The 25,977-nt window shown below is 42.8% G+C and overlaps 2 protein-coding genes and 1 pseudogene across 3 annotated transcripts in view; 2 read left to right on the top strand and 1 right to left on the bottom strand.

The window, feature by feature from the left end:
- The first annotated feature begins 409 nt into the window (after nucleotides 1-409).
- LOC124045873 lies at nucleotides 410-9,193 on the top strand (annotated as a pseudogene).
- A 307-nt stretch (nucleotides 9,194-9,500) lies between these two features.
- LOC124045874 (40S ribosomal protein S10) lies at nucleotides 9,501-17,536 on the bottom strand. Its single transcript, XM_046365634.1, has 6 exons — nucleotides 17,407-17,536; nucleotides 10,953-11,102; nucleotides 10,347-10,521; nucleotides 9,950-10,036; nucleotides 9,714-9,769; nucleotides 9,501-9,596 (listed from the first exon to the last, which is right to left on the bottom strand). Exons 2-6 carry the CDS (start codon nucleotides 11,100-11,102, stop codon nucleotides 9,549-9,551), a joined length of 516 nt encoding a protein of 171 aa, XP_046221590.1. The 5' UTR covers nucleotides 17,407-17,536; the 3' UTR covers nucleotides 9,501-9,548.
- A 2,645-nt stretch (nucleotides 17,537-20,181) lies between these two features.
- LOC124045868 (protein kinase C and casein kinase substrate in neurons protein 1-like) overlaps nucleotides 20,182-25,977 on the top strand; it is a 63,788-nt gene continuing 57,992 nt past the window's right edge. Inside the window, exon 1 of one of the 2 annotated variants that reach the window (XM_046365627.1) lies at nucleotides 20,182-20,310. The gene's annotated coding sequence lies outside the window, so the exon portion shown is untranslated. The remainder of the gene's footprint in view (nucleotides 20,311-25,977) is intronic. The other variant, XM_046365628.1, reaches the window with a different exon arrangement.

Genomic DNA, 25,977 nt, shown 5'->3' with positions numbered 1-25,977 from the left:
CAAACCATTGGAAAATCTCCCTGGTCTTTGTTGTTGAATCTGTGCTTGAAATTCACTACTTGACTGAGTGATAATTGTACGGGGTAGTCATTTAAAAATGATGTGAAACAATATTATCCATGCAACATATTATGTGACTTTTTATTAAACAGTTTTATTCCTACAATTATTTAGGCACTGGTATACTTTAAATCAGTGACATAAAATCTCAATTTAAACCATTTTAAATTCAGACTGTAACACAACAAAATGTGAAAGTCAAGAGGTGTGAATTATTTCTGAAGGCACTGTACACATCATTGGGTAAAACTAGAGATCTACCAGACCGACCACGACTGCGTTTACAGTTTCATACTCTCATTCTCAAAGATTGAAACGTGAATACCGATATGTGTAGGCTACGTTTGACTATTCTATCTACCGTGGCGCGTGATTTACGCAGTTTATAATGGCGTCTGTGCAGGAGAAAAGGGAAAAAGAAAGCGGAGAAGAAGTCTGTTGTAGAAATTGATAGCCTTTTACACGGGTTCCCACAAGTGGGCTGTGACCGTCTTTCTGAGTTTGTGGTTCACATTTTTTTGTTTTACCCCAACATGATGAAGATCAAATCGAATCAAACGCGGATATATGACGGGGATGGCTACAAGAAACGCGCCGCCTGTCTGACCTTCAGGAACGAGAGTGAGGAGGTAAATCCGAGGCTTGGAGTGTGGAGGTTGAACGGGCCATTTGGAGTACAGGTTGTCTGGTGGGGTAACTATTTCTAATGTAGAGAATAGGCTACATGTCAGCTAAAGCATATGCTTGTGGCAACATCGCCTGCGGTTAACATGTTATTGGATCTTTTTTAAAGTACACTTTTAAAACTTACATTAACCTTAACTGCAGAGGCCTAGGCTGAATATATTAAAGTTGAATAACTTTATTTTCCCAGAGTTGCCAAATTAGTTTATTATGCAATGCAGGGTCTGTTAGCTCTGGGCCATTGCAGTACTTTCAAAAGTAGTTATACCACTTGACTTTTTCCACATTTTGATACATTACAGGCTGTAATTTACAGTGTTAATATTTTTTCGTTTTTAGAAATAAAAAACAAATATCATAATTACATATGTATTCAGAACCTTTACTCAGTCCTTTTTTGGAAGAACCTTTGGAAGTGATTACAGCCTCAAGTCTTCTTGGGTATGACGCAACAAGCGTGGGGTATGACCCAGTCTGAGGTCCTGAATGCTCTGGAGCAGGTTTTCAGCAAGCACCTCTCTGTACTTTGCTCCATTCATATTTCCCTCGATCCTGACTAGTCTCCCAGTCCCTGCCGCTGAAAAACATCCCCACAGCATGATGCTGCCACCACCATGCTTCACCGTAGGGATGGTGCAAGTTTCCTCCAGACGTGACACTTGGCATTCAGCCCAAAGACCTCGATCTTGGTTTCATCAGACCAGAGAATCTTGTTTCTCATGGTCTGAGAGTCCTTTGGGTGCCTTTTGGCAAGCTCCAAGTGGGCAGTCATGTGCCTTTTACTGAGGAGTGGCTTCTGTCTGGCCACTTAACCATGAAGGCTTGACTGGTGGAGTGCTGCAGAGATGGTTGTCCTTCTGGAAGGTAAAAAGTTTTGGTGGTTCCAAACTTCTTCCATTTAAGAATGATGAAGGCCACTGTGTTCTTGGGGACCTTCAACGCTGCAGAATTTTTGGGGGACCCTTCCCCAGATCTGTGCCTTGACACAATCTTATCTCGGAGCTCTATGGACTATTCCTTTGACCTCACAGCTTGGATTTTGCTCTGACATGCAATGTCAACTATGGGACCTTATGTAGACAGTTGTGTGCCTTTCCAAATAATGTCCAATTTACTGAATTTACCACAGGTGGACTCCAATCAAGTTGTAGAAACATCTCAAGGATGAGCAATGGAAACAGGATGCACCTGTGCTCAATTTCGAGTGTCATATCAAAGGGTCTGAATACTTATGTAAATAAGTTTATTTTATTTATTTATTTTAATATTTTTACTAAATGTTTTTGCTTTGTCATGATGGGGTATTGTGTGTAGATTGATGAGGAAAATGTTTTATTTAATCAATTTTAGAATAAGGCTGTAACGTAACAAAATGTGGAAAAAGTCAAGAGGTCTGAATACTTTCTGAATGGACTATATATATATATATATATCCAGTACCAGTCTAAAGTTTGGACACACCGACTAATTCCACGGTTTTTATTTATGATTTTTTAAACTATTTTTTACATTGTAGAATAATAGACACCAAAACTATTAAATAAAACATATATTTTAGATTCTTCAAAGTAGCCACCTATTGCCTTAATGACAACTTTGAACACTCTTGGCATTTTCTCAACCAGCTTCACTTGGAATGCTTTTCCAACAGTCTTGAAGGACTTCTCTTGTTGGCTGCTTTTCCTTCACTCCTGCAGTCCAACTCATCCCAAACCATCTCTATTGGGTTGAGGTCGGGTGATTGTGGATGCCAGGTCATCTGATGCAGCACTCCATCACTCTCCTTCTTGGTCAAATAGCCCTTACACAGCCTGGAGGTGTGTTGGGTCATTGTCCTGTTGAAAAACAAATGATAGTCCCACTAAGCACAAACCAGATGGGATGACGTATCGCTGCAGAATGCTGTGATAGCCATGCTGGTTAAGTGTGCCTTGAATTCTAAATAAATCACTGACAGTGTCACCAGAAAAGTACACCACACCATCACACCTCCTCCTCCATGCTTCACGGTGGGAACCACACATGTGGAGATCATCCGTTCACCTACTCTGCGTCTCACAAAGACACAACGGTTGGAACCAAAAATTTGGACTCATCCGACCAAAGGACAGATTTCCATTGCTTGTGTTTCTTGGCCCAAGCAAGTCTCTTCTTATTATTGGTGTTCTTTAGTAGTGGTTTCTTTGCAGCAATTTGACCATGAAGGCCTGATTCACGCAGTCTCCTCTGAATAGTTGATGTTGAGATTTGTCTGTTACGTGAACTCTGAAGAATTTATTTGGGCTTCAAATTCTGATCCTGGTAACTAATGAACTTATCTTCTGCAGCAGAGGTAACTCTGGGTCTTCCTTTCCTGTGGCGGTCCTCATGAGAACCAGTGTCATCATAACGCTTAATGGTTTTGTCGAGTGCACTTGAAGAAACCTTCAAAGTTCTTGAAATGTTCTGTACTGACTAACCTTCATGTCTTAAAGTAATGATGGACTGTCATTTCTCTTTGCTTATTTGAGCTGTTCTTGCCATAATATGGACTTGGTCTTTTACCAAATAGGGCTATCTTCTGTATATCACTCGTACCTTGTCACAGCACAACTGATTGGCTCAAGGAAAGAAGGAAAGAAATTCCACAAATGTACTTTTAACAAGGCACAACTGTTAATTGAAATGCATTCTAGGTGACTACCCCATGAAGCTGGTTGAGAGAATGCCAAAAGTGCGCAAAGCTGTCATTAAGGCAAAAGGTGGTTACTTTGAAGAATCTAAAATGTAAACATGTATCGTTATGTTTAACACTTTTTTGGTTACTACATGATTCCATATGTGTTATTTCATAGTTTTTTTCTAAAATATAGAACATAGTAAAAATAAAGAAAAAACCCTTGAATGAGTAGGTGTGTTCAAACTTTTGACGGGTACTGTATATATGTATATATATTTCCTCCTAATATTGTATAGTCTGCGTGTCGCTTCATTGGCCTGGGCTATTGCTTGTTTTAATTCAAGACCAGATTGATCTCCGTTTGTCAGTGTCGGAGTAGCCACTCATTTCGGTCATTTGTGTGGGATTAAAAAAAGATTGCGCTAATGTCTTCTATCATGTAAATTATGTAGAATTGCATGAAATGCGTTTTTAAAATGTATTTTTTTTCTAGTACAAAGCATAGCTCCAGGGTTTATGATTTCTTAATCTGGCCCTGCCTGCAGGTGTTGTTGGTTAGTGGTAGTCGGACTCAAGACAAGTGGATTGTCCCTGGTGGAGGAATATAGCCGGAGGAAGAGCCCAACGTGGCTGCTGTTCGAGAGGTGTGTGAAGAGGTAGGCTGAATTGCTTGTCAACTTCATTTGTGCATTCAAAGTTTTTATTATGCAAGGAGCTCATTGGAAGTATCATTTCACTTCTGTGCAGTTGCCCTTTGAAATGGTTTGTAAAGGTTAAAGGCCTGTATAGACTGGTATAGACAGGTAATTACACTTTTATAACGTGTTTATTCATTAATGATCTGATTTCCCCAAAAGAACTTGATGTCCCTGAGCATAATTGTGTTAATAGAAAGGTTACTCTCATGCTAAATTGTTGCCTAAAGTTCTTAGAGGGTATATACGGTATTTGAACTGAAGCTAACCTTTTCTGTTGAACAAATGGGATAATGCCATCTTTAAACATGTACATTTTAGTACATTTAGACACTTTTAGACACGCTTATACAGAGAAAATTACAGCTAGTACATTCATCTTAAAGTTAGCTAGGTGGGACAACCAAATATCTCAGTACCGGTAAATACATTTTTCAGAAATAAAGTAGCTATCAGCAAAGGCAGTGCTAGTGGGGTGGGGGAAGTCAAATGTGTGTGTTAGTTCACAGATGGGAATTATTTTTTTATTTCGTTTTTAGGTGGGGGGTCGAGGGGGGTTGCTGTGGGATCATTTAAGATAATCTTTAAAGAGGTAGGGTTCAGGTAGGGTTTCAGATCTTCAAGTCTTTTAAGTTGATTGGTTTTCCATTAACTGTATTCAGCCTAATTTGTGAGTTCCTTGTGATCAATGTTGAGCTCATTTGTTAGGGAAACACAATCTGATGTATTGTTGTCTTGGCCAAATGTTATTGCAGGGTTTTGTTGATGTACTAATTTTACACTAGTTGACTTAGCAGCCCTTATTTCAGCTCTGAAAAATCTAAATGTTCTTCTATGTAAGCTATTCACTGAATGGGTTGAGGAGCCTCTTGATTGAGAGTCCATGTTTATAAATAGAGTAAAACTGTAACCTGAAGAAGAAAGTACTGCAATGATACCATGTTAATAGGAGCTGATCCCTCCCTCTCCTCCATGACATTGCCCCCGCCCTGGAACTGAAAATGGCAGCAATTCTCAGAACCCCCAGGTCTCATCGGGTGAAAATGTGAAAACATTGCAGTGTCCTGCTTTTACTAAGAATCGTTATTCAAGGTTTAATTTGCTGTTTCATTTCTACTGAACATGTTGTCTTTCCAGGCTGGTGTCAAGGGGACATTGGGGCGACTACTAGGAATTTTCGAGGTGAGCTGAAAAGGATTTTCCATGTCTTTGTGTTGCTTGTCTTTAAACTTGGGAGGGACTGCTAGTTTATTTCCACTGTTTGCCTCCTAACCTTGAGTACTAACAATTTTTCTTGATTTCCTCTTTCTCAGAACACAGAGAGGAAGCACAGAACATATGTCTATGTCCTAATGGTTACAGAGATGTTCGAAGACTGGGAGGACTCTGTGAATATTGGTACATTGTTACTAGTTTTTTGTGGTGTTTGTGAAAGCTGTGATGACTGGAAATCTATTTTGTTATGTGCGATCAAATTGATTAATCGGCAACAGATTGACCAGCTGATGATCATAATAGATGCTACAACTGCTGCTACTACTACCACTACTAGTACTATTGTAAATCCTTCACAGGCATTTCATTCCTGAGTTAATCTAGACTTAACCACCTGTTTTTGTAGCCCCCTTTCAAACTCCGCTCGTTATCCCTCTGTTGACAGGTAGAAAAAGGGAATGGTTTAAGACTGATGATGCCAACAGGGTGCTGCAGTGCCACAAGCCTGTGCAGGCCTCGTACTTTGCGGCCCTACAACAGGGCTTCCTGAGCAACAACATGACACCCCTGGTGGCCACAATAGGGGGAGGAGACCAGTCCCCTACCTACAACATCAACCATAACTCTAGATGGAAGTATAAGTAAAACACAGAAATCCTGGAGAATTCTCCACATCTTTTACCCGCTTCTTTTTCTTACCTAATCCTGCTCCTCCTACTACTACTACTTGTTTTTTAAACTTCAAAACATCAACAGAAATGTTTGCCTTGACAGCCTTTTTTTGGGTGCCAGAGTGGAGGTACAGACTTGAAGTGTTGGGCGAAGAAGATTTTATACTTTGTAATTTGAATGTTTTTTTTCTTGATTTTTATTAATAATTGCATGAGGTATTCCCAAACTCTTCCTCCTTTTCCTCGGTCCCTCATTCCTCTCTGTCATAAATGTGAGGTTTGTTGAATGCAACTCTCTGCTGTGGTGATGTAAAGTATTGCTATGCTGTGTATTTAGTTGCCAGACCCCTTTACATGGCAGTCATAAGAATGACATAACCTCTCACCATGTACTGTGACAGATCGTTAGTCTAAGAGTTAAGAGTTATACAGCCTGTCAAGGCTTTTTCTGTATGACATTTTCTGTAGTTTGTTTTCTTTTCATATCTTTTCTAATCATCTAAAAATGCATTTATTTGGTTAATGGTTAGATGGGCTTGTTGGAAAGCTTCCTGTTTTGTATGTGTGGTTAAGGTACATGGGTGTGTCTTGTGTGATGTAATCTGTAGGAATGGAATTATCTGGTACAAAACGGGCTCAATTGTGACGATAGCACAAGCTTTGGTGATTGGAGAGAGAAGTTTTGATAAGGGGGCTGACATAAAAATAACACTCCCATGGTAGCTTCGGCTTTTGCTATCACACTAGGGCACATCTAACCAAATCATTGAAATGTAAATAATCTGCACGTCTTGTTGTCAGTCTAGACTATAAAGATAATATATTGATTGGTTTTATAATGAAATAACAAGAAAAACAGAGAATTATGCATGTTATCTGATCCTCATGGGAAAGGAACAAGAACCCAAACTAGTTTTTGGTGCAGGAGACATGCTCTTGCAGAGTTTTTGAATCATGTTGTGCATCAGGAGGTGGGTAGTAATGTCATCAGGTGTTGTTTATTATGCTTGACTAGTAAAGCTAATTTAAAATGGCACTTGGAAGATTATGCCGCTTCTGGATAACGTGTTTGTCATACTCTGGACCCCACTAAAATTGATGTGTTCATGGTTTTCACTTGATAATTCTATATCCATTTACTTTGTTGTTAATATTCATATTTATTTTCTAATGGTATGATGGTGATTGATTGCATATGACGGACGTTTTTCAGTCTGTACTAATCTCTCGGTGTGTGTATTGATGTAAGGTGAGGGCTGTTGATTGATTGGTGTGTGTGATGCAGGAGGAGATGTGGCACAACAGGAGATGCAATAACAAGGTAAATCGCTCTGGATAAGAGCGTCTGCTAAATGACTTAAATGTAAATGTAAATCACCTGCACGTTTTGGTGAGGGCAAATTTACGCTCATGTGAATCCATCAATTATAAATCGTATTCTAACAAATGTTTACACTGATATAATTCTGCATTTTTCCTTAAATGAACACTGGACTTTTGTTTTTATGTTAGCTATATTTGTTTTGTTAGGTTTTTGTTGTTTCTTGAAATGCACTTTTAAATAGTTCTTAATATATTATTTGTCTACTTTAGGTTGGTTCATCATTGGTTGTTCAAATTGATCATTTAAATCAATCAAATGCCATTGATCTGATGAATGGGTGAATGCTGATAAGTCTCAGGACCATAGTGATTCTGGCCCAGTCAAGACTTGTGAACAAGAATAACTGGGATTAGTAGATAGGCTCGAGAACATTAACATATGTCAATGCAGAGACCAACTCTCCACTACTGGCCCTGGAGTTTGGTACTGTTGTTTGCTTGTCACCCTGGCCCACGAAAATTGATGTGTAGATTCTACTTCACACTGTACTTTGCCCTGATGGGCTAGTAGGTATGTGCCAATTTCAATAATGACGTTTTATAAAATCTTATTTCAGGACCCCCAAAACTCCCAAGAAAAAACTATGTAAGTTGTCACGTAACTGACTGGCTCTGGCAGAACTGGCAGAATATTTCTCAACTGAGCATAATTTAGGGCACAAATAATGAGAATATTATATTCTTGTTGAGCTGGATTGTGCCAAACGTACCCATTGACCCAACTGATCTGGCACAAAGAGCTGTTAAGTTCGTTCTCAGCCTTATTCATCTCCTCTGGCAATGTTTTTTAAGTTTTACACAACAGCCTAGTCCTATCCTTGAAATGGCCCTAGACCCGTGGTATGTAAGGCCCTCAGTTGACTAGCTTTGCTTAGATGGATGCATTGCATTTACTATTTAGCTGTTTATGCAACATTTATGTACTAGTAACTGCCTGGGGAGGTTTTTTGATTTTCCTTTCTTCTTTTATTTTTACATGGAACCTGAACATAGGGAATATGTGGTGTTTTTTAACTTGTGAAAATAGAAAAGGTCAGGCCTACTCATGGTAGACCTAAGAAAACATAAGTCATATTGCACCAGGATGTAATGATTGTAAAGACACTCCAGTTGAATGCATTCAGTTGTACAACTGACTATGTATCCCCCTTACTTTCTAATAAGTACATACATGGCTTTATTTCTCACTATATGGCCAGTAGGGATTGGCAATTTCAGTAAGCCCCATGTTGTTTGTCTGTGAGTCATGGGGTGTGTTCAGTTCGCTTTAATGTTTGCAATGAACGTGTGCACAGTTCAACAGCCTTTGAGGTACGTTTGGTGGGTGTGACCATCTGAAATCGTAAAACTCGTGATGCACACCATATGATAATGTCCCCCTGGGCCACCATAAGTGATTTTCAACTGGTCTTTCAGTACAATAGTTTACATTGAATTCAATATTGCGCAAAGTTCTATCATACTGAACCCAACCCTGTCATAAGATTTTGTGATGGTGCCATCTAGTGGTTATGGGTCATCTAACTAGGTGATGGCAGTTCTGGGTAATATGTTCCTGTTCTTGATGACTTCAGTTTACTGGTAAGTTTAATGGTATTAACAGCATATAAAGCAAATCCAATGATGAAATATGTATCTTTCTAGATGACTGATGTAAACTGAAGAATTGTCAAATCCAAATCATTACATGCAATGGTCCAATCAGGGGCAATTCAAATACACATATCACTGATTTCTTCTTCAATGGGGAATTACACAACAAAATGTGAAGACTAAAGATTGTAAAACAATTCTGCCAATTAATAAAACACCCAGTGTTCCCTTTTCTTAGGGTTTCTTTGTATTTTCTTGTTGACTCCAGTTGGAGAAATGTGTTCGTCAACTCCTCTAGATTAAAAATAAAAGTTGTCTCATTACCACCTACAAATTCAAATGTATCACAGGAGGCCACTAAGGGGAGGACGCCTCATAACAATGGCTGCAACAGAGCGAATAGAATGGCATCAAACTCATGGATACCATTCCATTACCACAAGCCCATCTTCCCCAATTAAGGTGCCACCAACCTCCTGTGAAGTGTATATATCTTATGATCACCATCCAATGCAATTAGAAATTCATGACACACTGAGATTACAGCAATCCCCTTTTATTATACTATACAAGAACAGAGTCAGTGTTTTACTCCTGTGGTGGTTGCTGTCCTCTGCCACGTCCAAATCCGCCTCTCTGCAACACACAATACCAGTTGGTAAGTTTTCAATCATTGAAGATCTCAATTGACAAGTGGGCATTAGGCTACAATAAGACATGGCACCCACTATTGATTTTAAATACTTTACTTACGAATTGGAACTCAGTAGCTGCACCAGCGCCTGCTTCAGCCTTCTTGTCTGCACCAGCTAAAAGGACAGAAAGTATGATCATCAGAGTAGTAGAGATTCAGGTCATTTACATAAAGTTTACAATTTGCTGCAATGCCCTATCAGCCACCATGGCAAAGCAAATATTAGCATCGGCTCAGTGTTTCCATATTGGTGCATCATTATTGAACGTAATAAACAGGTGGCTGGACTACTCACGTGGTGCAGCAGAACGTCTGTAGTTGTCTCGGTCTCCTCCTTCACGGTTAAACCTAGCTGGCCGCTCACCTCTCTCACCCTCCATACCTGAAACAGAAGGATATTTTTTACACCACTCCTCTGATGTGCACACTACTATAACACCCGCAACATTCACCACTATTCATCCATGAAGGGAACCTGCTGATTGACTACAGGAAACAGTAAACCAACAGTAAACCCTGCATTACTAATGGAAGTACAATACAAAAATCAAATAAATAGAATGAAGAGTGGCCATGATCCTCTATTCTACATGACAATCATATCTGTTCAACAATATATATTTCTATCTGAACTTTGAACCCTCCCGAACAGGCCCCAGGTGACACAGACATGGTCATGATATGCAGACTACCTTTAGGCCTGGGCCGGGCGGTCTCAGGGCGCATCTGACGACGCAGAGTGGCGGGAACAATCTCTGGGGGCAGATGCAGGAAGTCCCTCAGGTACTGGATGCCCTCATTGGTCAGGTACCAGTAGAAGTGGCGCCAGGCAAACTGCTCCTTCACGTACCCAGTTGACTTCAGAGACTGCAGAGGGAGGGTCAGTCAAGTTGAGGACAAGGGCAACAGTTGAGGACATATTCTGCTAGGGGAAAGGGGGATAACTAGTCAGTTGTACAACTCAATACCTTCAACTAAAATGTGACTAACACATTTAACTGAACCCCTCTGAATCAGAGATGCGAGGGGCTGCCTTAATTGACATCCAAGTCTTTGGCGCCAGGGGAACAGTGGGTTAATTGCCTTGCTCAGGTGCAGAGATGACAAGATTTTTTACCTTGTAGGCTCAGTTACTGGCCCAACGCTCTAACCACTAGGCTACCTGCTGCCCCAGTTTATTGCGTGTCAAAGACAAATTTCCCCTTGGGGACAATAAAGTTTATCCCATCTTAGTCTCTATTTTCATTCTCCATCATGTAACACTATATGAGGCACCAGAAGAAAGTACAACATCTAACCTGCATGGCCTTCATTACGTGAAGGTTGGGCACATTCCTATCGGCCAGCTCCGGGTGCTTAGCCAGATGCACATCCTTTTTGGCCACCATCACCCCCTCCTTGAAGAGTAGCTCATAGATGGCTATACGATTCTTCTTGGGCATCAGCATCTGGAGGGGTGGAGAAGAACATGTCCATCACCTGTTGAACATGCTAAGCTCATGTTGCTCATGTCAACATGCATCAGCTGTGCCGTTGAGACCTCCATGAAGTGTAATAAGATAATGGTCATACGAATGCTGCGTTCACGTGCTAGTCGGAACTCTGTCATTTCCCCCATTGGTTCCTGCATGAACACCACCCCCCTCCTCCCCAAAAAGGAGTCCACCTTGATAGCTATCAAATCACACTTTATTGGTCACATACACCTATTTAGCAGATGTTATTGCGTGTCTAGAGAAATGTTTGTATTCCTAGCTCTAAAAGTGCAGTAGTATCTAACAATTCACACCAATACACACAAATATACAAATAAAATAATGGAATTAAGAAATATTAGGAAGAGCAATGTCGGAGTGGCATTGAGTAGAATACAGAATATACATAATGAATAAAACAGTATGTAGACATGATTAAAGTGACCAGTGTTCAATTATTAAAGTGACCAGTGATTCCATTTATATTTACATAGGGCAGCAGCCTCTCGGGTGCAGCGTTGAGTAACCACTTTTTATGGTGCATCTGTAAGTTTGTGAGGGTCTATGGGGCCAAGCCAAACTTCTTCAGCCTGAGGTTGAAGAGGTGCTGTTGTGCCTCCTTCACCGCACTGTCTGTGTGGGTGGACCATTTCAGATTGTCAGTGAAATGGAGGCCAAGGAACTTGAAGCTTTTCACCTTCTCCACTGCGTTTGCGTCGATGTGGATGGGGGCGTGCTCCCTCTGCTGTCTCTTGAAGTCCACCATCAGCTCCATAGTTATCTTGACGTTGAGGGAAAGATTATTTTCCTGGCACCACTCCGCCAGGGCCCTCACCTCCTCCCTGTAGGCTCATCATTGTTGGTAATCAGGCCCACTACTCACACTTTGTGTCGTCTGCAAACTTGATGATTGAGTTGGAGACGTACGTGGCCACGTAGTCATGGGTGAACAGAGAGTACAGGAAGGGGCTGAACTCGCAGTTGTGTGGAGGATCAGCGTAGTGGAAGTGATGTTTCCTACCTTCACCACCTGGGGGCAGCCCGTCAGGAAGTCCAGGACTCAGTTGCACAGGACAGGGTTCAGACATTTACATTTAAGTCGTTTAGCAGACGCTCTTATCCAGAGCGACTTACAAATTGGTGCATTCACCTTATGACATCCAGTGGAACAGTCACTTTACAATAGTGCATCTAAATCTTAAAGGGGGGGGGTGAGAGGGATTACTTATCCTATCCTAGGTATTCCTTAAAGAGGTGGGGTTTCAGGTGTCTCCGGAAGGTGGTGATTGACTCCGCTGTCCTGGCGTCGTGAGGGAGTTTGTTCCACCATTGGGGGGCCAGAGCAGCGAACAGCTGAGCGGGAGCTGTACTTCCACAGTGGTAGGGAGGCGAGCAGGCCAGAGGTGGATGAACGCAGTGCCCTTGTTTGGGTGTAGGGCCTGATCAGAGCCTGGAGGTACTGAGGTGCCGTTCCCCTCACAGCTCCGTAGGCAAGCACCATGGTCTTGTAGCGGATGCGAGCTTCAACTGGAAGCCAGTGGAGAGAACGGAGGAGCGGGGTGACGTGAGAGAACTTGGGAAGGTTGAACACCAGATGGGCTGCGGCGTTCTGGATGAGTTGAAGGGGTTTAATGGCACAGGCAGGGAGCCCAGCCAACAGCGAGTTGCAGTAATCCAGACGGGAGATGACAAGTGCCTGGATTAGGACCTGCGCCGCTTCCTGTGTGAGGCAGGGTCGTACTCTGCGGATGTTGTAGAGCATGAACCTACAGGAACGGGCCACCGCCTTGATGTTGGTTGAGAACGACAGGGTGTTGTCCAGGATCACGCCAAAGTTCTTAGCGCTCTGGGAGGAGGACACAATGGAGTTGTCAACCGTGATGGCGAGATCATGGAACGGGCAGTCCTTCCACGGGAGGAAGAGCAGCTCTGTCTTGCCGAGGTTCAGCTTGAGGTGGTGATCCGTCATCCACACTGATATGTCTGCCAGACATGCAGAGATGCGATTCGCCACCTGGTCATCAGAAGGGGGAAAGGAGAAGATTAATTGTGTGTCGTCTGCATAGCAATGATAGGAGAGACCATGTGAGGTTATGACAGAGCCAAGTGACTTGGTGTATAGCGAGAATAGGAGAGGGCCTAGAACAGAGCCCTGGGGGACACCAGTGGTGAGAGCGCGTGGTGAGGAGACAGATTCTCGCCACGCCACCTGGTAGGAGCGACCTGTCAGGTAGGACGCAATCCAAGCATGGGCCGCGCCGGAGATGCCCAACTCGGAGAGGGTGGAGAGGAGGATCTGATGGTTCACAGTATCGAAGGCAGCCGATAGATCTAGAAGGATGAGAGCAGAGGAGAGAGAGACCCAGGGCCCTGAGCTTAGTGATGAGTTTGAAGGACACTATGGTGTTGAAGGCTGAGCTGTAGTCAATGAACAGCATTCTCGCATAGGTATTCCTCTTGTCCAGATGGGATAGGGAAGTGTGCAGTGCGATTGCATCGTCTGTGGATCTATTGGGGCAGTATGTAAATTAAAGTGGGTCTAGGGTGACAGGTAAGGTGGAGGTGATACGATCCTTAACTTGCCTCTCAAAGCACTTCATGATGACAGAAGTGAGTGCTATGGGGTGATAGTCATTTAGTTCAGTTACCTTTGCTTTATTGAGTACAGGAACAATGGTGGACATCTTGAAGCTGGTGAGAACAGCAGACTGGGACAGGGAGCAATTGAATGTGTCCGTAAACACTCCAGCCAGCTTGTCTGCACATCTTCTGAGGACGCGGCTAGGGATGCCGTCTGGGACGGCAGCTTTGTGAGGGTTAACATGCTTAAAATGTCTTACTCACGTCGGCCACAGAGAACGAGAGCCCACAGTCCTCGGGAGCAGGCCATGTCGGTGGCACAGTGTTATCCTCAAAGCAGGAGAAGGTGTTTAGCTTGTCCGGGAGCAAGATGTCATTGTCTGTGACGTGACTGATTTTCCCTTTCTAATCCGTGATTTTCTGGAGTCCCTGCCACATACGTCTCGTGTCTGAGCCGTTGAATTGTGACTCCACTTTGTCTCTGTACTGACGTTTTTCCTGTTTCATCGACTTACGGAGGGCGTAACTGCACTGTGTGTATTCAACCATATTACTGCATTCAACTTGCCGTGGTTAAATCCAGTGGTTCGCGCTTTCAGTTTTGATCAGGAGAAACATCGGTAGACAGTGTCCTTCTCTCCCACCTGCCCTCAACGTCATTAACAGAACTGAGGAAAACAGTGCCCGACAAGCGGGGGCAAAGGACACTGTCTACCTGTCACCCCCAAGGCGACACTCTGTGCTTGCTTGCAAGTTAGCACACGGTGTTGCCCTCGCCTCCCCCTGCTGTATACCGGAGAAAACCTGTCTACCCGTCATCCACGCCTCCCGCTAGAAAAGGAGACAGAAGGGTAGGGCAATACCACAGATAGAACAATGAGCCAGATATTTCACCAGATGTATAAATGTGAAGCATCCGGTTGGCATTTCCACTCACTTCCAAATATGGTGATGAGAGGAAGCCCAGGGACTGGCATTGGGAGAAGATTGAGCGAGATGGATTTTGGATAACATTCTGAAAATGTTCTCATAAATAAAACATTTGATCTCCAAACAATTACAATTTTCCAAAACTTGAATCTGTAACAAACAGAGTGGACTGCGTTTTGTAGACTTTACCCTTTGCATTGTTTAGAATAACACAGAACCCAAACCGGCTGTGCGCGTGGCCATCGTGCATACATTTATTTTGTCCCCCCACACGCGATCACGACATGCAGGTTAAAATATCAAAACAAACGCTGAACCAATTACATAAATTTGGGGACAGGTCAAAAAGCATTAAACATTTATTGCAATTTAGCAAGCTAGCTTGCACTTGCTAGCGAAGTTGTCTTATTTAGCTAGCTTGCTGTTGATAGCTAATTTGTCCTGGGATATAAACATTGGGGCGGCAGGGTAGCCTAGTGGTTAGAGTGTCGGATTAGTAACCGAAAGGTTGCAAGTTCAAATCCCCGAACTGACAAGGTACAAATCTGTCGTTTTGCCCCTGAACAGGCAGTTCGTCATAGCCCGTCATTGAAAATAAGAATTTGTTCTTACCTGACTTGCCTAGTAAAATTGAGATGTTATTTTACTTGAAATGCACAAGGTCCTCTACTCCGACAATTAATCCACACATAAAACAGTCAACCGAATCATTTCTAGTCATCTCTCCTCCCAGGCTTTTTCTTCTCAACTTTATATTGCGATTGGCAACTTTCATAAATTAGGTGCATTACCGGCACTGACCTAGTTCGTCTTTCAGTCACCCATGTGGGTATAACCAATGAGGAGATGGCACGTGGGTACCTGCTTCTATAAACCAATGAGGAGATGGGAGAGGCAGGACTTGCAGCGCGATCTGCTTCACACAGCTTACTTATATTTTAGCGCTTGGCAACGCAGACGATCATTGGCGTGTGCGAGCAGTGTGGGTGCAATAATATAGATTTCTAAATGTATTTTACAACGCTCGCACACGTGACGCCAGCGGTGTAGTCAGCCTGTAATTGAGTTATTGCAAACGCACACTTCAGAGTAGGCGATCCCTACCATAAATATGCAAATAAATCCTAGACCATGCAAATAGGACCTTACAAGCTCATCTTTGGTCCTGCCCAACTCCTTGCTTGTTCTGCCCACTATGATTAATTTACTCCCATTGGAAACAACAGGCTCGGTTAGTTATTCAAATCTTTGGGCGACACCGTGTGCTACCTAGCATGCTAGTTATCTACCACAGTGTTACACCCTCCTCGAGTGTCCCAGAGTCCTCCCTAGGTCTAGCTGGCTAAGCTAGCAGTGTCCTTCACTCCCGACAGCCCTCGCAGTCCTGAACAGAACTGTGTGAAAACAGTGCCCGACAGGCTGGGGCAAATGACCTTGTCTACTGGTGTACAGCTAGCTAGCTATCTTTGTCATCCCTTCTTCTATGGGGTTTATCTGCGGCTGTCAACCAACAGTTATTGTGCATTGTCACCTACTGGAGCACATCAAGCTGAATATTGTATACAACTGTGATTTCTGTGGAATGGAGGAGACAATTTTGCATTTGTTCTTTGCCTGTATTTATAGTAGAATGTTTTGGATTGACATACATCCTTTTGTTACAAAAAAACATAGGACTGGTTGTACTATTTCATGGTGTTGATACGATTTATTTCAGAAATTCTGACATAGATAAAGATATAGTATATTTAATTCAACTGCTAATAATACTAGGTAAATTTCATATTCACAAATGCAAATTGTCTAGTTCGAAACCTAACTTTTTTCACTTAATAAATGAGTTTCAACAATATGGCACCACTAACTAAAATGAAAAACAAAAAGGCAATTAAAACTTGTTGTATTATTAATGAATATGATTTGATGGCACCCCTGCCTCCCACCTGTCCTAAGATTTTTTTTAATTAAAAAAACGGACCAACAGAAGTAAAGAGGGGTTCCTGCAAACTGGTCGCATTTATACACCTGCTGCGTTCAACCAGTTAACAAGTCGGACATTTCCAAGTTTCCTAGTTCCGACCAGCACCTGAATGCGGCATACTTGCAGCTTACCTGACCCACTACCGGCATCAAAATAATATCAAATGTCTGATTCTGGGTGTGTATCCGGAAATTCAAGACGTGTAACTAACTTGACTTAGTGAGCTACCGCTAACTAGTTGGCAGCAAACATTTCTAGCTTGTGACAGCTAGCTAGCATCCAATAGACCACACAGAAGATACGAACAATATGATAGAAAGGTTGAGGACTCGTCTGTGTCAAGGCAATTTGGCATAGTTCGCTAGCTAATTAGTGACTAGAGCTAGCTGCTTGTTACTCGCTTTGCTAACGTTCTCAGCTGGTTAGTTAGCTAATGTTAACCCATTAGTTACTTCCTGGGTCCTTCGATACATGTTTAAAGGAATAAAACGGGATATACTCGAACGCTATAGTTAGCTAGTTATAAAGCCACCACAGTAATGCTAAATCGTGTTACTGTATCAGTGGAGAACACAGGGCAAGCTAGCTGACGCCACATAGTTATCAGTCGTGAAGCTAACGTTATCTAGAAACAGACGTTTAGGGCCAAAAAACAACATTCAAGCATAAATAGACGTTAAGACTATTTAAAGAAGCACAATTCAAACACGACTTTAATTTATGACAACGCCATTTCGTACGATGTTTGAGATAATACAGAATAATCAAAGTAGGCCGCTTTTCTACCTTGATTCTCGTTTTGAGACCGGAGCCGGAGAGACCGACGCATGCGTATTGATGTGGGATCCAGCGCAGCCGTGAGAAATTAAAACGTCCCTGATTATTCAATATGTTTTTGTGCGGGTGTGCGTATACCGTTTGAGTGTTATGGTTTTCTATATTTTTTACAAGTATTTTTCAGGGTACATGGTTTTCTATATTTTTGGTGACGTCACATCATCAGCAGTCATGATTAGTCTACAGTTCATAGGTTAATTATGTAATGTACTTTAAGATATTTGCAAAAAGTAGTAATGTTCTGAGTGGATGTAAATACCAGCCTGTTTTAGATTTTGTCAAGGCAATGATTGGCTATGGTTGGATTTATCGAATCTGTATGCATCAAACTATGCACTGTGCCTCAAGCTTTATTGTGCAAAATGGTATGCAGCATCATCTGGATATTTATGCAACATTCACCTTCTGCTACCATTTCTGTCAAGCAGTCTACACACAGTTTGACACATACCTTTTGATAAATCTAACATATACACCACACAGAACGCACTGGAACTGCCTCTGCAACGCAATGATGCAAGGCAAAACAGCTTTCAATTGGAAATTAATGTACTTCTGGTGTACCAAAATGCAAATTCACTCTCGGTGTAATCGAGGCATGGATGGCTTGACAGAAATGTTAGCAGAAGGTGATTGTTGCACTTTTGTGCACACAGAACCACATGATGGGACGGTCTGTGTGCGCCTTCCCCCTGTTGTAAACAACAGCTGGTGCACGAAATCTAAGGAAGTCTCTAGATTTTGCTCGCTTGAAGTAGAGTATCTCATGATAAGCTGTAGACCACACTATTTGCCAAGAGAGTTTTCATCGTGGCTGTTTATTTACCACCACAGACGGCTGCTGGCACTAAACCCGCACTCAATCAGCTGTATAACGATATAAGCAAACAGGAAAACGCCCACCCAGAGGCAGCACTCCTAGTGGCCGGGGACTTTAATGCAGGAAGACTCAAATCAGTCTTACCTACATTCTACAGGATGTTAGATGTGCAACCAGGGGGAAAAAACTCTAGACCACCTTTACACCAAACACAGAGACGCATACAAAGCTCTCTCTCGCCCCCCATTTAGAAAATCTGACCATAATTCCAATAGAATGCTATTCATTGACTACAGCTCAGTGTTCAACACCATAGTGCCCTCAAAGCTCATCACTAAGCTAGGGATCCTGGGACTAAACATCACCCTCTGCAACTGGATCCTGGACTTCCTGATGGGCCTCCCCCAGGTGGTAAGGGTAGGTAACAACACATCTGTCAAGCTGATCCTCAACACTGGAGCCCCTCAGGGGTGCGTGCTCAGTCCCCTCCTGTACTCCCTGTTCACCCACGACTGCATAGCCAGGCACGACTCCAACACCATTCAGTTTGCTGATGACACAACAGTGGTAGGCCTGATCACTGACAATGACGAGACAGCCTATAGGGAGGATGTCAGAGACCTGGCCAGGTGGTGCCAGAATAACAACCTATCAACGTAATCAAGACAAAGGAGATGATTGTGGACTACAGGAAAAGGAGGACCGAGCACACCCCCATTCTCATCAACGGTGCTGTAGTGGAGCAGGTTGAGAGCTTCAAGTTCCATAGTGTCTACATCACTAACAAACTAGAATGGTCCAAGCACACCAAGACAGTCGTGAAGAGAGCACGACAAAGCCTATTCCGCCCCCTCAGGAAACTAAAAAGCTTTGGCATGGGTCCTAAGATCCTCAAAAGGTTCTACAGTGGCAACATCAAGAGCCTGGTTATATCACTGCCTGGTACGGCAATTGCTCGGCCTCTGACCGCAAGGCACTACAGAGGGTAGACTCCAGCCACCCCTGTCATAGACTATTATTTCTACTACCGCATGGAAAGCGGTACCGGAGTGCCAAGTCTAGAACCAAAAGGCTTCTCAGCAGCATTTACCCCCAAGTCATAAGACTCCTGAACAGCTAATCAAATGGCTACCCTGACTATGCATTGCGTCCCCCCCAAACCCTCTTTGATGCTGCTGCTACTCTCTGTTTATCATCTATGCATAGTCACTTTAAATAATCCTACATGTACATATTACCTAAAATAGCCCAACGAACTGGTGCACCACTCTGTACAGGTACCACTACAGTTATTTTTTACTGTTTTTTTGTATATCTTTACTTATCCATTATTTACCTAATACCTATTTTTTACTTAACTGCACTTTTGGTTAAGGGCTTGTATGTAAGCATTTCACTGTAAGATCTACCTACACCTGTTGTATTCGGCGTTCTTGACAAATAAACTTTGATTTGATGCTGCATACTATTTTGCGCAAAACCCTATCGGTGTAATTGAGGCGTTAGTCAATTCTTTGAGAGAAAAACAGTAATTTAGAGTGTCATTTAATTTCAAAGCTAAAGTGGATGTCTACACTTAAAACTATCAAAATTCCATCTGGTTGTGCTTTGCCCGTTGAGACATTTAAGTCATATTTAAGGGCTATTCAAAACATTTGCAATTATCAATATATCGACAATCTTGACTGCACCCATGGGCCATAGCCTCGCATAGCACTCTCTGTTCATAACACACCATAGCCTACAATGTGTCTATATCGAAGTAACTGTAGAACGACCAAACTGTTTCCAATCCGCCCTATTATTTTCATGACAGTACTCTGATGGTGGACAATATTGAAGTATTTAATGAGGCAAATGACTTCGTTGGACCATCCCCCAATGTGCATGGGTGCTTTGCAGCTCCCCCTTGCTGCGTGCATCGTGATCTCGCAGATGCAGAGGCTCTTGCAAAAGAAGGGTCGCCTTCTGTCATTGCAAAAAAGAGAACTGATAAAAATTCTGAAATATTTGGATAACACGCGAACACCCTGGTAAGTCAACCGTACATGTTTGTCCGTTGTGGACGTTACATAGTGTCGATGATTAGATAACGCTGTATAGCCTACTGGCAAAGGGAACCAGGAATGAAGGAATCTTCCTCGCATGGTTCACACCGTTTACATTAATTTACCTGACCAACGTCAGATTGCAATCCAGTGTTGTTGTTTTTTTTGTTTTGTTTTTATCTCTTAACGACATATTCTTCATAATTATGAAACGCATATACGAATGCATTGTTATTAAATGGTCAAGACCTTGATCTAGCCTACTATGTTATTGTTTTGTATGTTGTAAAGGGTATAATACTGCTGTTTTATGTTTTCACTTGTCATCTGGAAAATTTGGTTTGCTTTATGTCGTATTTGGCAATTGTCTTATTGCTTTAGGCTACGTGAATTATATATTTTTTATTACATAATATTCTACAACAGATTGTTTCCCACCATGCAGATGTTTCCTCTTTGATCACACAATGATAATAAATTAGCCGTTTACAGGCTATATGCTCCTGTTTTCCTTGTCAAATTGAAGCATTATGGCTAAGCCTTTTCTTATGGGTAATTGTAACAATGTAATTGAACCTGTGTATGAATAGATCGAATAAAATTAATTTAGAAGAAAGTACTGCAGGCTATCGGCCGCAGATGCTACCATCACACGTCCTTTTTGGTGGTCAAGGTTGTTAGATTGCCATTTATGCTCCCTCCTAGCACTAACAGTGAGATAAACAAGACCATGGAGGTAGCCTGGACGAATAAACAAGTTCGCAATGATGCTTCTGAATACTATTCCATAAATCAGTCGACCAACGACGAATAGTAGTCTATGTTTATTGTTTAGTAGGCTATCAGGTCTCCCATGTGCAACATTTGTACAATGTAATGCCAGAAAATCAGGAGGCAGATTAGGGTATGGAATACTAATGAGGGCATTCCGGTCTGACGTTATGTAATAGCCTGTCATATCACAGTGAGGAGCCATCGCTACTGTATTTGAAAGCCTTATTGTTTATCTTGGTGGAATCTCTCATGAATCAACAATATTATTGGCATTGATGGAATTGTATGTCCTATGTATACAAAAGTATGTGGACACCCCTTCAAATTAGTGGATTCAGCTATTTCAGCCACACCCGTTGCTGACAGGTGTATAAAATCGAGCACACCGCCATGCATTATCCATAGACAAGCATCGGCAGTAGAATGGCCTTACTGAAGAGCTCAGTGACTTCCAACAAGTCAGTTAATCAAATTCCTGCCCTGGTAGAGCTGCCCAGGTCACCTGTAAATGCTGTTATTCTGAAGTGGAAATGTCTAGGAGCAATAACGGCTCAGCCACGAAGTGGTAGGCCACATAAGCTAACAGAACTGGGCTGCTGAGTGCTGAAGCAAGTAACGCGTAAACATTGTCTGTCCTCGGTTGCAACACTCACTACCGAGTTCCAAACTGCTGCTGGAACCAACATCAGCACAATAACTGTTTGTCGGGAGCTTCATAAAATGGGTTTCCATGGCGGAGCAGCTGCACACAAGTCTAAGATCACCATGCGTAATACCAAGCGTCAGCTGGAATGATGTAAAGCTCTCTGCCATTGCACGCTAGAGCTGGGGTGAATCACGCTTCACCATCTGGCAGTCTAACAGACGAATCTGGGTTTGGGGGATACCAGGAGAACGCTACATGCCCCAATACATAGTGCCAACTGTAAAGTTTGGTGGAGGAGGATTAATGGTCTGCGGCTGTTTTTCATGGTCCGGGCTAGGCTCCTTAGTTCCAGTGAAGGGAAATCTGAACGCTACAGCTTACAATGACATTCTAGATGATTTTGTGCTTCCAACTTTGTGGCAACAGTTTGGGGAAGGCTCTTTTCTATTTCAGCATGACAATGCCCCAAAGCAAAGCGAGGTCCATACAGAAATGGTTTATCGAGATCGGTGTGGAAGAACTTGACTGCCCTGCACAGAGCCCTGACCTCAACCTCATCGAACACCTTTGGGATGAATCGGAACGCCAACTGCGAATCGGGCCTAATCGCCCAACATCAGTGCCCAACCTCACTAATGCGCTTGTGGCTGAATGGAAGCAAGTCCCCGCAGCAATGTTCTAACAGCTAGTGGAAAGCCTTCCCAGAAGAGTGGAGGCTGTTCTAGCAGCAAAGGGGGGACCAACTCCATTTTAATGCTATAAGAATATTTTGAAGATAAATACACAACTCAGAGGACGAGAGGACTAGGATTTACAATCGGTAGAAGTTAGTTTTCAGTTAGGATCTGTGGGATGTCAGTCATGAACTCAGAGCTACATGTGCTACGTTGGCCACGTTTTCATTGGTCTGTACATTGAGTCTGGAGTGGGATACTTTTTTTTGACCATTGGCCAAGTTGTCCTGCTAGGACTTCTGATTGGTCAACCCCAGACTAGGGTGGGGGGTTATAAGTGGCATCCTGTCCGTTGTTCTGTGGAGAAAAGACTGAACGTCTACTTTTCAGCATAGCACCTATGATTTGTCCTGCTCAAATAAATATATTTTCTCCCCCTGATTTGCTTTGCGGTCTGTGTTATTGAAGAATAACCTCAGTTGCTAACAATGCCCATGATTGATGTTCCACGAGCAGGTGTCCACATACAGGTGTCCACATACTTTTGCTCATGTAGTGTCTGTCTAAGTGCAGTCAAAACACAAGACACACCGGTAGAATGCACATGTATAAACATTTATGCAGTTTGGGGATGTTTATATCATTAGTGATTCTTCTGCACCACTAGTTATGGCTGATGAAACAACCGTGGGGTGTGATGTTAAGTCCTTATTCACAGTGCAAGGTCTTGTAGGAGGTAGCCTACAACTGAGAACTGCGCAATAAATAAGGGGACGTCAGGCCCTTCAGAGAAATGGGTTGTTCATGCCTCCCTCATCAGGGTGTCAACAAGGTCTACGAGGGGATCAACTGCCTCAGCATAGTTTATTGATGCAAAGGAAGGGAAGGTAGACTATACGGCCGTTTGTTCTGTCCTCCGTCACTTGGGTGGAGCTGTCCATGGTGCTATGTTGAGCTCTGCCGTCAGTGGGTTGAACCACACCCTCTGCACGTCTGTCAGCGATTCAGTGATTTGGCTGCAGAGGAGGGAGACGATGCAGTAAGGGGCATAATCCAATTGTAGTGCGTTGTAAGGAGCTGTAAGGGTTTGCTTTTTATTAGCGGACTCCATGCACTTTCCTACCTTGGAGTTGAGTCTTTCAACAGGAACTGTTCAATATCAGATGACTAAAAATAATCTTTCTTGTTGACACAAACTGAGTTTATACTTGGATTACACTTCTCTTTATTAAGGTAGTCTAGCGGTTAGAGCGATGGGCCAGTAACCGAAAGGTTGCTGGTTCAAATACCCAAAATAACAAGGTGAAAAATCTCTCTGCTCTTGAGCATCACACTTCACTTTCATTTGCTCCAGGGCGCTGTATTACTATGGCTGAACCTGTAAAACAACACATTTGACTGCACCTATCTGGTGTATGTGAAGAAAAAATAAATAGATCTTTATTGACAATTTTTTTTCTCTGGCTTTTTATTTAATTTATTTAACTGGGCAAGTCAGTTAAGAACAAATTCTTATTTTCAATGACAGCCTACCCCGGCCAAACCCGGAAGACAATTGTGCGCCGCCCAATGGGACTCCCAATCATGGCCGGTTGTGATACAGACTGGAATCAAACCAGGGTCTGTAGTGACACCTCTAGCACTGAGATGCAGTGCCTTAGACTGCTGTGCCACTCGGGAGCCCAAAGGAGGAGGCCCTTGCAGTGCTAAAACACGCACTACAAGTGCCCACATAATCTCTTCGAGGAAAAGCTATTGTAAAGCTGGCGCCAACATTCAAAGAGAGCGTGCTGTGCATCCAAGTCACTTAACACAAACTGTTTCCTGCCTTCACCCATTTATTTGTTCTCCCGCACAATGTCATTCTGCCACTGATCTTGGATTAGTTCAATTTCTCAGTGTCATGTCCGTGGGTCAGGATCTGCTCAAACTCCGCACTCCAACCCAAGCACTCCGTTCTTACACCATCTTTCTCTCATGGCCCTCCCACCCCTCCAGGGGTTCAGCTCCCACTCAGCCCAGTAAACGCTCTTCTCTGTCCTGGCACCCCAGTGGTGGAACAAGCTTCCCCCTGGTGCTAGGATAGTAGAGTTCCTGCCCACCTTCCGAAAACCTCTGAAACCCTACCTCTTTAAAGAGTATCTTAAATATTCCCACAGCACTTTGTTTCTGAGAACCTGTTGCAATGGATTTGTTTTGGTGCAATGACATAACTGAGATCAGAGAAGTGTGTGGTGGGCAATTAGTTAGAATTATAATATCTACATATAATATAGGCCCTACTAACCTTTGCCTGTTTCCCCTGGCTCACAGTTTTATCCACAGTAGCCTGTGTTTGTGTGGGTTTTAATCACAAACACATTTGTGGGGTTTTTGAAGGTCTAATAACATGCTTCACTTGTCTTTGCTTCTGAGAGTGGTTGTGGAAGCTGCTGCTGCTTACAGCCTAAGAGTTTGTTATTAGTATTGCATTATGATTTGCGGTCATGCAACCAACAGCTCTGTCACATCACTGTGGTTATCATACAGAGAGTAATGGAATGCACTCTAATTCTGCCGCCAGTGAATGGTCTGTCAGAGGGACGGCAGTGGAAGGAGATGGCAAGCTTGATCACAACAGAGGAAGCTAACCATAATGAAATAGGGCACTCTAGGTAGTTTTTAATCCTCCTCCTCTTCAGTGTTCATCTGTTTTTTTTTTAATACATGCTGAAATATAACTGAGGATTAACAGATGGAGCTTTGTGAAACACGAAAGAAGATATTGTATTTTTGAGATGTGTCATTTGGAATTTGATATCAGATTTACAAAATTGCTGTAGAAGACAACCACTGAGTATGGTCAGTGCTACATTTTGGCAACTGTATTATCAAACACCCAGCAACACCTAAGGATCATGAAATGTTGTGTTGGGTCGGTTGGCCCATAAAAGAAAAATAAGGTTTTTGGGGGGTATTTTTTAAATATACAACTACAGGAGCCTGATACCAATGGTCAAAATACAACAGAAAGCATAATGTCGCCACAAGCAAATGCAGGTAACTACCAAAATAAAGGAACCACCAACATAGTGTCTTAAAAGGCTGTTTGGCCACCACAAGCTGCCAGAACCGCTTCAATGCGACTTGGCATAGATTCTACAAGTGGACCTAAACCATGCCAGGAAAATGCACCCCATAACATCTTATTTGTATCCCTCATTTACTCAAGTGTTTCCTTTATTTTGGTAGTTACTGGTTGCCTACAGTCGGGAAGGCCGCACTTTGAGAAGGGTGCAATTGCGGTTCGCAATTCGGGGCGTACCTGCATGTGGGCATTCCTGCATCTGCAGGAACCCCTCTTTATACTTCTATTGGTAAATGTTTAAGTTAGTTTGCAGCACAGTGTCCTATCTACCTAGCTAGTACACAGTGTCGCCCTAGTCTCCCGTCTACTGTGCTAGCGGGAGGCGGGGACAACCGGTAGATGGTGTCCTTCGACCCTTTTGGGCACGGTTGTCTTTGGTACACATCAGGCGGGAGGCTGGGGCGACGCCGAGTGCTAGCTGGCTAACTCGC

The sequence above is a fragment of the Oncorhynchus gorbuscha genome, linkage group LG10 (assembly GCF_021184085.1).
Source record: "Oncorhynchus gorbuscha isolate QuinsamMale2020 ecotype Even-year linkage group LG10, OgorEven_v1.0, whole genome shotgun sequence".
In the NCBI taxonomy this organism is placed as follows: Eukaryota; Metazoa; Chordata; class Actinopteri; order Salmoniformes; family Salmonidae; genus Oncorhynchus; species Oncorhynchus gorbuscha.
This window is presented reverse-complemented; position numbering and strand designations above follow the sequence as displayed.

Bases quoted from the DNA above. Each gene is read 5' to 3' on its own strand.
- LOC124045874 (XM_046365634.1), bottom strand. From the start codon at position 11,102: ATGCTGATGCCCAAGAAGAATCGTATAGCCATCTATGAGCTACTCTTC. The intron at 10,037-10,346 runs GTAGTCTGCATA...CTTCTGTTTCAG, and splicing joins CGCCCGGCCCAGGCCTAAAG to GTATGGAGGGTGAGAGAGGT. The intron at 9,597-9,713 runs GTAAGTAAAGTA...TGTGTGTTGCAG, and splicing joins CAGCTACTGAGTTCCAATTC to AGAGGCGGATTTGGACGTGG.